Genomic DNA, 11738 nt, shown 5'->3' with positions numbered 1-11738 from the left:
GAGCACCGACGATGCCCGGGAGCCCTGCCCTCTCCCCAGCCCCGTGCCGGGGCCAAATGCCCCGCTCCGCTCCCCGCCTGGCGCGGGTCGAGGTCGGCCAAGCCCCCCGCAGGGCCGGCGGCTGCCCGCTCGCGCCTCCGCGGTGGGCGGCCCCGCTTCCCCGCCCGTCACCCCCGGCGGGGCGGGTCTTGCCGGGGGCGGGCCGTCGGGCTTGAGGCTGTGCCGCGGCGTGGGAAAGCGGTTCAGAGAGGGTTTGCTCTGCTGGCGGTGTGGAGGTTTGCTGTGTCCTGCCGCACCGGAGCCCCCCCGGATTTATTTATCACTGCCCCCACCCCGGTTATAAACTGTGCCGCATCCTGTGCCCACGATGAAGCGACCGTGCGAGGAAACTACCTCAGACAGTGACATGGACGAGACTATAGATGTGGGGAGCGAGAACAACTACTCAGGGTAAGTGGAACGCACACACACCGTACCTCCGGGGCCGCCGTCTCCGCCTGGACCGGGGTAGAGCGTAGGGGAAACCTGGCCGCCCCGGCGGGGAAGCGAAAGGGGGGGGGGGGGGGGCGGTAGTGTCTTCCTTCAGGTCAACCAACAGTTTATTGATAAGATTCTTGATAACCAGGAGTTTGCCCCGCGATATAGCTGCCCGAGCCTCGAAATAATCCGGAGCACTCAAGTAGCTTGAGAGCCATCAGGCTGCAGTTCATTAGCTCCGCTTAACTTGCCGTTTTCAATCAGATCTTTTCCAAAATAGCTCTCCTGAGCAGGCCGTACAACCTAAGGGAATGTGCGCCAGTGGGCAGTGAGGTCTGGAAAGTAATCAGGGAGCCACGGCAGCTGAATGGTAACTTCAGCAAGCCGAGGGTGAGCCGTGGTATTCGCGAAAGGGGGATGGCTGAGAGCTCGGCGAGACCCTGCTGGCCTTCACAGCTGGTCATGCCAACTTAGGGGCACATGCTCTGGAGCCTTGCCTCGTCCAGATCAGTATTAAAAGCTACCGGATTTTTTTTGCTTACACATGATGAAATAAAAGCCTTGTCGTGCTCGTGGGTTGTGTAGGTTTAAAAGTGGATTTTGAATTCTGCTCCTGATGTGGGACAATGCAGCATATTGAGGTGAGCAACTGACTTGAGCATCTACTGACTCGAGTAGCCATGAGCAGGACGCCAAAACCTAGCAGGTCAGGTAGAGGTTGTGGTGTCGGGTACCTGTACTTACCACCACCGTTAGCGTATAGAAGTGGTTCACGTGGGTTTGCACTTGATTCTTCAGCCTGTGTTTAGTAGGCAGGTATGCAATGAAAACGAAATCTGCTGCGCAGGAGAGTGACCTGTCTCCAGAAAGGGACTTTATTACTGACAGGGTGTTCTGTCCATTCAAAATATATGCTGGGGCTGTCAAAAATTAAATGCCTTTCTTTAAAAGTACTGTGCAGTGCAAAGCACATCTTCTAAGCGCTGAAAACGGCAGGTGAAGGACTATGCGTAACTAATACAGTGACCTAAGGTGTCTTCAAAGATCAGTGCCAAGTTGTGCAACACCTGACATACTTTTATTGTTTCACAGGCAAAGTAATAGTTCTGTCATTCGATCAAATTCCCCAACAACAACATCTCAGATTATGGCCAGAAAGAAAAGAAGAGGGGTACGTTGTGTTTAATTATTTTCCCTTGTGACAATTTGCATGTGTGCTTTGATTTTGCTCTTTGACATTTTTTCTACACTTAACATGTTTTGGTTTTCTTTGGGAATAGATTATAGAGAAAAGGCGCCGTGATCGTATAAATAACAGTTTATCAGAGCTGAGGCGGCTTGTGCCAACTGCTTTTGAAAAACAAGTAAGCCCTTTTTTTTCCTGTTTTTAAATTCTGTATCTCATCTGGCAATGTTAGTTCTCTTGTAAAAGTCATTAAAATAATACTGTATGTGTCCTGATCTGGCACAAAGCAGGCATTTCAATAAAATGCTTTGTTGTGGCGAAACTATTAGAAACATAATTCATTATAAGGCTGAAAAACATTTCCATTCTTTGGCTTGTTTTTCCCTTAAGGGTAACTGTGTTTGTGTTGCCTCTGTTCTTTCGACGAATTCCAGTAGTGGTTTGTTAAAAATGTGCTTTATTCCATATTAAAAAAAAAACCAAAACCCAACAAACAAAAAACCAACAAACCCAACACAATTCCCCCAAACCTGAGTGTCAGTTTGCCTTCTGTCTAAACCTTTAAATATAATCTGCTTCACACGTACTTTAAGAATCCTTTATTTTTTAAGCTATCATTTCAGTTGCAAACTAATCAACCCGGTTTCCTGAAAAGGGAGCAAGCAACCTGCATTACTCATGTTTTAGAGTGACTGTAGAAACAGCGCATTAGGAAGGGGAATAGGACCATGAAGTCAGTGATACGTTCAAAGACATTCTATCAGAAAGTATTCAGTGCAAAGGCTGTAAGGATCCAGCTAGCTTTGGTTCAGCTCCTTGGTCAGGCTGAAAGCTTAGAATACAATTTGTCCTTTAAAAAAAGAGCATTTTGTTTCTGCCATTCAAATTTGTTTGTTTACTTTCCCACACCTTGATTTTTATTTGTTTTAGGGTTTTGGTTCAATATGTAGTTTTATTCCTGTTTTGTCGGATGTATCTGAAGATTTATGGATATGTGCAGTTGACACTACATTGCAATAAAAAAAACCCAACTGAAAATAAAGAACCTGACTTCCTTGTAATTGTAAAATAAAACAACAGAAAGTAGAATTTGAGAGCAGGATTGTGAGGCGCTGAATGTCAAGTGGTAATTATGTGGCAAGTAACTGCACCATATTAGGCCTATTACATCCTTGGTCTGAATGAAACCTGGTTATAGAGAAATTTGAAGTATTGTAATTGAATGACAGCATCACCTGCAATACGTTTTTGTAACTAGTAGTTGTAACCATGCCCTGGTGGAGGTTCTGGCAAAACAGTGACAGAGGTATCTTCAGCTGGATAAACAGGGTCAAGAGACAACGGTTGTTTGTCCCATTTTATTGTTTACTTCTTGAAAACCACAAACATTATAAAGCAAGTCCTACAGAGCCTTTGGAAATTACCCAGCACCATGCAGTTTTTAGCTATTAGTCACTCTTACTGAGACAGCTTGTACTGTGTCTATGGAAAAGATGAAGTCTGAGAAAACTACGGGATGTAGCTGCATGTAAAATGGGGAATTCTGACCAAAAATTCACACTCACACCAACCTTTGCATGAGGAAAGCGCCAAAAGCAATAAGCCGATCGAAAAGAATTTATCAGTGTAAAAATGAGTGCATGCTGTATTTTGCTCAGAAAGCCCCACCATTTTTCTGCAATATGCCAAGGGCAAAGTCATCAGCCCTTTTCCAGCTCCTTGACATTCAGCTCACTGGAGTTTCCAAGTTGGAGGTTTAGTTTCGCTTCTGCCTCGCTCTCTCCCTCCCTCCTTCCCCAAATCAAATCACAGCTCTGCACTCCAGAATCCCTTTTGGAGATTAGAAAGCCTTGATGAAGTGGGGTTGCAGAGAGGGAGGGTATAAGCCTTACCTAACCTGCACGTGTGAGACTGCAGGGTAGATAAATAAGAGAAAAATTTGGCTTGTGGGATGTGATCCGCTGGTGACTGCAGCTTTTGCAGCTCTGGTGTTGGCTGATGCCAAGGGACAGTCTCTTGCACTGCAATAACGTTTGCATGGTAAACTCGGTCATCTGGGTGTTCTCCAGATACTGAAGGGAATGCTACCATTCAAAATGGTTTTATTTATAGATTAATATGTTAATACTGCCTTTCAAGTTGTATTTGATAATTTTCCAGCACCTATTGTAGCTCCGTGAGCCACCCTCACTAACAGAAAAGATTTTTACTGGCAGAGGAGCTGAACTCTTTCTTTTTCACAGTATTTAGCTTCATGTCACAGAAAACTAGGCCTTTCACTAACTTAAAATACTGTGGGGTTGTTTTTTCGGTCGAGAATGAGTATAGAATAGTCAGCAGCCAAATGACATGTCGAAAATTAACAAGCAATTAAGGAAGAGGGATACTTTTGGGTGTATGTGTCCACAGGGACACCTACTGGTAAAAGCACAAAAAAGTATATTGCTCTAGGGTCTTCATCTATAACTGTGCAGACCTGTCCTGCCAGCCCTCCGTTTCTGTCTGTTGTTAAAGAGAAAGCCCAGGAAGTTATCTATTTATCTCATTTCATGAAGATGTCATCTCTACACTATCTTCAAGGCCAGAGCTACCCTGAGCTATAGCCTTAATAAAGCAAAATCGTGCTGCTGCTTGTATAGCTAAAGAGGAGACAGCATTAGTCCTTAGACAAGATCTGGGAGGCAGATGCTCACGAAAGAATTAAGCTGAGAATGTCCTAATGATAAGGGAAATTGAAACCATAAGGCTGAGCTCAGTGGAAAGTATATCAAATTAAAGTTTCTAGTACTTGTAAGCCTTTATTTATACGAGTCTCTTTATCTCAAAGGGATCTGCCAAATTAGAAAAAGCGGAAATACTGCAAATGACAGTGGATCATCTGAAGATGCTGCAGGCGACTGGAGGTAAAGGTAAGGAGCCCTTGGTTTCTTTTCTAATATTCAGGGAAATCTCAGCAAAAAAAGTGCTTTGATGAGCTGCATTTCCAGATTAAAGGAGTGGAAATCAATGCTAATGGCAGGATTGAACTCGTGGGAAAGAACTACTGGGACAAAAGAAGCACTTGACCCTGGGCTTGTGTTTGCTTTCATAACACTGTGGGAGTAAAGGCTTCATTCACAGGCAGCCCAGTCAGAGATTTGTTTGGGGTTTCCAAAGAGCACTGAAATCTGCACAGAGAGACAAAACAAATACACAAACACCAAACATAAACAGGAGGTTTGTGGCAACAATTGTGTAGCACAAAACCAATGCTAAACCTCATTATCCAGCAGCTATACCGGAGGAAGTGGATGGAGAGGAACTTTCGTTATTCATGTATTTTCTTTGTTCTGGAAAGACTTTTAAATGCCAGGTTAGACTGTCTTGTTCCCCAGAACAAAACCCAGACTTGGTCTCTGCAGCTCCAGGTATCTGATAAAGCAGACTGAGCTCACATTTGTATGGTGCATTTGTGTGTCAGAGGTCTGGGCAGCTCCCTGGGCGCTGGCATGACGCAGGGGCTGCACTGGCTGACCCGCTGGATCAGCCGACTGCTGGGAGCCGAGCGCACCTCGCTTGTGCAAGCTGACAGTCCTGAGGCTGGAGGCCAAGTGATTTCAGCCACCCACGAGGTATTCTGTGTAGTCATGGGTTTGGAACTTATTTGGACTGAAAAACTTGCCGGCCTCCTGTAAGCACAGTCCCATGTCCTGTGCCATCGACTGTGATTATGGTTCAAATTGCTGTAATGGAAACCAGCCGATTTTTCATGAACCCACTGTCTATATAGGTAAAGGCTAGAAAAGAAGCTGCTCTTGCTCTCTCTCTTCCTTTTCTGATTAAAGTTTTTAGTCCGTGATTGAATTACTGCTCCTCTCTGTACCTTGCAGTGATTATAGAACTCAAGATCAGCGCATGCTTAGCAACAGATGGTTATGGGAAAGCATGTTGAAGGCTGGTATTCTGTTGTTTGTGAAAATTGACACCAGGCTGACATACCTATTTCCTAGGTGTTAAGAGGCTTTTGTTGGGAGTCCATTTAAGCTTAAAATTCATAGGTAACTTGTTCTATAAGCTGTGAAAGGAAGTTTCTTGCCTTTCATATAACAGACATGTCTCTTGACTCCTCAGAAATGTGCAAAATTAAAAGAAGTTCATATTTATATCTTAAAAGTGTCTTTTAAAAAGCACTATTTAGTAGGTAAAGCTACACTCTTAAAAGTTATGCAACACTGGAATTGATTGTGCTTGTGCAATTTGAATTCAGATCCTCTCTGTGTGTGTGCGCCATCTTCAATTACATGCTGGCTTTCCACAAGCTATGTCACCTGGTGCACAGAGTGAACAGTATTCGGCTGCTGGGGGAACCGGTGGTTGTTCTGCTTTGTCCTCCCCATGCAATGTGCAGCTCAGCTAACTCACCCAACCTGACCCTGCTTTGCGCTCCTCCGAAAAGCTGAAGCAGCTCCCACCCCTCCAATGTCTGCGCTGACAGTGGGAGGCCAGGAGGTGAACCCGATCAGGGGCTTAATTTAGTATGAACCCCTCTTTACCTGCCTCCCTACCCCCCAAAAACTTGTAGGGGATTATTTTATAATTGAGTCAGGTTAGGTGGCCCAGCCAGTGGGGCAGGGAATAAAGTGCCTGGGATGGGAGCTGCTGGGTGGAAAGTGGTGTGAGCAGAGCCCCGGCATCCGACTGCGGCAGGACAAGCTGGATTTTGTGAGCAGTCCCAGGTCAATGAGGTCTCTTACTTGGTCTGCCACCACAGCCATGCCTCTCCCTGCCCTGGCTAACACCAGCGTGCCTGTGGCTACTGGAGGCCAGAGTGGGGAAGGATGACGCATTGAGGTGCTGGGAGAGGTGATTCTGGCTTATACCCAGAGCTGCCTTCCATCCATCCCATGGTCCATAGTGGGTGGCACATCCATATAACACTCAGTCACTTCACAAATACTACAGCTTTATCTTCTCCTTCTGACCCAGAGATAAGAGTAATCTCTCACTGCGTGGATTTGGAAACTTTAAGAAAAAGAGGTTTGCCAGTTAGCACTGAACAAAGTTTAAGCCTGCATTTCCTGCTTGCTTAATGTTTTACTTTGCAGCCTAAGTAACAGCTTTAAATATAATTTCTTAGGGTGTTTTTAAGGCAGAAGTTTGTTTTATTTGCAAGTGTAGTTATTTCTACTTTGTAACTCATCTTCTGAGCCAGAAACATTTTTGGATCAGGAAAAAAATGAGTTCCAGTAGTTTTCCTATGGACAAAAGCTGTTACTGGAGCCGGGGGAAATGTGTCCTGATGCCCTCATGGTCCCTTGCATTGAGGAACTGGGGAAAGCTCTTCCTCCTCATTCAGAAATGGAGGACACCCACGATGGGGAATGCCTGGGGCTAGGCAAGCTGGGCTGACTGAGTCAGCCATTGCTCAGCACGCTGAGCCTGAGGTGGGCTTGGCAGAAGAAAACCCAACGTGGCTCCTGTCCCTGCTCTGCTTTGCAGAGCTCTCCAGGCAGGCATGCTGCTGCCTTTGAGGTCCTGCATGGATCCATGTTTCTGCTGCCTTAATGCAGGTGTGGGCAATGGTCTCCTGCTCATGTTGAGTTATGTTTTGGCCTGGGGCCAGGGATTTTCGCTGACCCTGCAAGCAAGTGCAGGGGAGGAGTAATTTGTCAACAGTGAGTTGCTTGCCTGGGACCTTGGTGTGGTTTTATTGCAGCTTCACTGCAAATTTAGTTTGGGTGACTGACACCTGAGTCAGCAACGTGGGTTAATATAGCTGGAACGACTCAGCCTGTGTCCTGTGTGCAGAGCAGGTAGGTTACCAGGATAGCGCAAGTAAAGCTGGCGTACCCCGTTCACTACATAATGCTGGCATGTCAACGTTGTGGGTGGTGGTGGAGGATGTTCTTGGATTTTGGAAACAAACAAGAAAAAATATTTTTCAGTCTCTCCGAGAAGAGGGAAGCCAGCAAAGGGGAAACCTGGAAAAGATAACCATCAAAATCAAAACATAATGGAGCCTGGGAGTCCCAGCTCTCATCTGCCCTCTGTTTTCATGTCTCAGCCACCATCGGAGACTGAGAGGAAGCCAGGATCACCAGGGCTTTGGGGCGGCTCGTCACAGAGCCAGCAGCTCAGACTCCAGAGAAGCTGGTGGCAACCACATCCCCCACGTCTCCTCCGGTCTGGAGGGAGGCTGGGAAGCCCCGGCTTGAGCCACGGCTCTCAGGACTCCCAGGCTGGCTGACTTGTGGCCAGAGCTGGGGAGGCGGGTTTGGCTGCATGTCAGCCCCTCTGAAGCTGCCGGAGGTCCTGGAGCTTCCTGCATGGAGTCAGTCCCCACACCAGGCTGGCTGGCACCCGAGCAGGTACCCTGCTAGCTTGCCACCGCTGCCCTGCCTGGCGTTTGTTTCTCAGGAGTGCACTCAGCCATGGTGTTGCCACAGATCCCTTGGTCACAGTGGACTTAGCAGGAAAAAAGCTGGGAGGAATCGGTGCTTGCTGACACAAGACCTCAGGCCCTCATGCTCACTGATCACCGATCTGGTGGCCAAGCTGGTGCTTCTCCTAGGTTTCGTACAGCCTGAGCTGAGCAAGGTGGATGGCAGCGAAAGTGCTGCCGAAAATTGCCAAGAAGGGGTGTACAGTGAGCAGGGAATTTGGAGGGACATCTATAAATGTGTCCAGGTTAATTCTATAATGCAGGCGTGCAGTGACGGAAACGCTCCTTTCTAGCTTGAAAGTTGATACCAGTGGGAAAAAAAAACATCTAGGGTGCTAGCATTTTTCAGAAAGAGAGATGATTCATGCCAGAGAGTACAAAGCCTAATGCAGGTATTGCTGCCACTTTACTCCGTAGTAAGGGCACTCAATCTTCATATTCTAGCACACATCATAGTCATGCATACCTAAAAATTTTCACTGACAGAAAGAGCGGAAAAAAACCCATGCCAGCTTGGGAATGGAATGGACATTATTTCCCCAAGGAGAGTACTTTTAAACTGAAGTAGGAAAATTCCGAGAACTGGAATAGGTTTTTGTGGTTGAAGAGCTGCAGCTTGCAGACTAGATTTGATGCTAGACCCTTTTAGAAAGAGAATATCTTTTCATGTGCATTTAATAAGGCTTTTTTTTTTTTTTTTTTTTTTTTCCAAAAGCTTTTTTGTCCCAAGCCCATGGAGCTCCAGTTGCTGTTAGTTGGAATACCTCATGGGCCATATGACTGTCAGTCTTCCATCTCCAAATTAGCAATGGCATTACATAAAACGTTTTCTCAGTAAAGCTTTTTATTGTGTGTGTGCAGAGTCATGACAAGATGTTTTTAGTTTGCAGTTAAGTAACACCGTATGTCATATTGTCTTAATGACTCTGTGAAGTAGATGGGACCTCAGCAGCAGTTACAACAACTATCTCACCATGTCGAGAAATAGTTTGAGAGCGTTAGGATGAATGCCAGCGTAGGGAAGAAAAGGCAGGGTAGTACATGCAGGCTCTCTGATCCTCAGCCTGTTTCTTTGTGTGAATAAACGTCTCTTTCACGCACATGTGCAGAATCAATATAGCACCGCAGCAGCTTGCTGAGGAATTTCAGGAGAGGCATCATGTATCTTTTTAAGTATCATGAGTACTCATGGACTTAATTCTTTTCATTTGTATATTGTTTGCAAAAACAACTGCAACCTATTGCATTACAGGGATGGCCACACAAATCATTTACAGATCAGAGAACAAACTTTTTGTGTTGCAAATCTTAACCCGTAAGTGGGAGACCCGGCAGCTGCGCAAGGACCAGGTTAGCCATGTCACCCAGTGTCAGCCAGGAAGCTGCCTCAACATTCAATGCATCTTTTGCCCTCCTCCTCTCACAGGTTATTTTGACGCCCATTCCCTTGCCATGGATTTCATGAGCATTGGCTTCCGGGAGTGCTTGACAGAAGTCGCGAGGTACCTGAGTTCGGTGGAAGGCCTCGACACGTCCGACCCACTGCGTGTTCGACTTGTGTCTCACCTGAGCACCTGTGCCTCTCAGAGGGAAGCCGCAGCCATGACCTCCTCCATGGCCCACCACCACCACCCCTTGCACCCTCACCACTGGGCAGCCGCCTTCCACCACCTCCCTGCCGCTTTGCTGCAGCCCAACGGACTCCACGCCTCCGACGCCGCCCCATGCAGACTCTCTTCGGACGTGCCCCCCCATGGCTCTGCCCTGCTCACGGCCACCTTTGCCCACGCCGACGCTGCACTCCGAGTCCCCTCCGCTGCCAGCATTGCGCCCTGCGTCCCTCCTCTCTCTACCTCCCTCTTATCCCTCTCGGCCACCGTTCATGCTGCAGCAGCGGCAGCTACAGCTGCTGCCCAGAGCTTCCCCCTCTCCTTCACCGGCACCTTCCCCATGCTCCCCCCCAGCGCAGCTGCCGCCGCTGTGGCTGCAGCAACAGCCATCACCCCCCCGTTGGCTGTATCAGCCACCACCAGCCCTCAGCAGGCTGGCAGCGGAGGCAACACCAAACCGTACCGACCCTGGGGGACTGAAGTTGGAGCCTTTTAAGTGCCCCGTCTCCCTTCACAGTCCAGCTCCCTCCTCTCCATCAGCACACGTGCACACACAGCCCCATGTGCCCACACGCTCCCAGATGCGAGCCTTCAGGACTCAGCGTGTCCTTCCTGCTCACCCAAAGGGCCTGGGAGGTGCTGGTGAGCCTGCCAAGGAATGGCACAGCTATCCTCATTTCAGGCACCGGAGAGGACACGGAGTGATACCACCTTCTTCTCATTCTGGTTTGCTGGAGCCATCTTGAGGGAGCAGCAGAGGCTTTCATAACAGTGTGAGCATGTTGGCTTGTAGAGGTTTCCTGGGAAATACATAGAAATATGTAGACATTAGAACTAATAATTCTCCAGCTATGCATCCTTCTTTGGCAGAGCGGTGAGGGATTGCACCTACCAGGCTTCCCCAGGCTAGAAAAAGAGTTTGACTTTAATAAGTGCCTCACGTTGAAAAAAATAATAAATAAAAATATATATATATATGTGTGTTCTGCTAAAACAAGTAACGTTGCACAGATATGGAAATGGTATGGGAGAGAGGTGAAATTCTGCATTCGGCTTCAGAACTGGGACACCTTTCAAGGGAAGAGCGTGCTTTTGGAGGGGAGAGGGGTTTTTAGCCAAAAGATTACTGAGGAAGAATGTTCAATTTGACAGGCCTAGTTCTCACTTCCTTAGTTCACTTTCTTTGTACAGACTTGCCAGATTGTGACATCTAGCATAGCACTGGTAAAGGCAATTATCTTATCAGTGCTGGGATTAATGAACGTTTCAGCACTGCCTGTGAGCCTTGAGGCACCCTTTTTTATGGCTTAAATATGGTGCTAGCTCCTATCTGCACAGTGAATTTGTCATGCACCCAGAAGTAAACACCTATTTAAATTGTGCACACTTGGATACAGTTGATTCATGCCAATACAAGAGGCTCGGTGTTTTAAGAGTTCAAATTCACTTACTTAGCTGTATTTGGGCATTTAGCTGATTCTGTGCAAGATTCCTCTTCACTATCAACTTCTGGGAGAACGATCGCTCTGGGTATGAATGAAGTTATGGTAGGGACAGTTTTAAAATTGGCTATTAACACGCCAACATTGTAACATGGGTTTGATTCCAAACCAAAATGAATGTATTAAGGGGGGTGTGAGTAAATTATTTTGTCAATACCCAGACAACTAGTGCTGCATAAAATGGTTTGCTTTCATTTTTTATTACAGTGACTTAAAATAACCTAAGTATTTTAATACATCCAGTCAAGAACTAGAGATTTTATGTAAAAAAATTAAAAAATAATAAAAATAAAACACAGCATGTATTATTATGCACTTGATTTCTCTGCTGTGTGGAGAAAGCAATAAGCATTGAGAATGTTAAACATTATGCAAAATATACTTTAAAATATTTGTTTTAAAAATACTGTACCTAGTTGGTCTTTTATGCATTACTTTGTTAACCTTTTTCTATGCAAAAGCCTTTACATATCACTAATTAAACGAAGTCCTTTTTGACTGCGTTTTATGGATGATTTGTTGCAGTTTTTGTTTGCTCTTGA

The 11738-nt window shown here is 46.4% G+C and overlaps 1 protein-coding gene across 1 annotated transcript; it reads left to right on the top strand.

Moving 5' to 3' along the window:
• Window positions 1-367: 367 nt before the first annotated feature.
• HEY2 (hes related family bHLH transcription factor with YRPW motif 2) lies at window positions 368-10190 on the top strand (the record flags this gene model as incomplete). Its single annotated transcript, XM_080616538.1, has 5 exons — window positions 368-450; window positions 1570-1648; window positions 1758-1841; window positions 4491-4572; window positions 9511-10190. 5 exons carry the CDS (start codon window positions 368-370, stop codon window positions 10188-10190), a joined length of 1008 nt encoding a protein of 335 aa, XP_080472664.1.
• Window positions 10191-11738: the final 1548 nt, after the last annotated feature.

The sequence above is a fragment of the Psittacula echo genome (assembly GCF_963264785.1).
Source record: "Psittacula echo genome assembly, chromosome: 4".
NCBI lineage: Eukaryota > Metazoa > Chordata > Aves > Psittaciformes > Psittacidae > Psittacula > Psittacula echo.
Note: the sequence above shows the minus strand (reverse complement) of the source record. Positions and strands in the feature narration are given on the sequence as shown.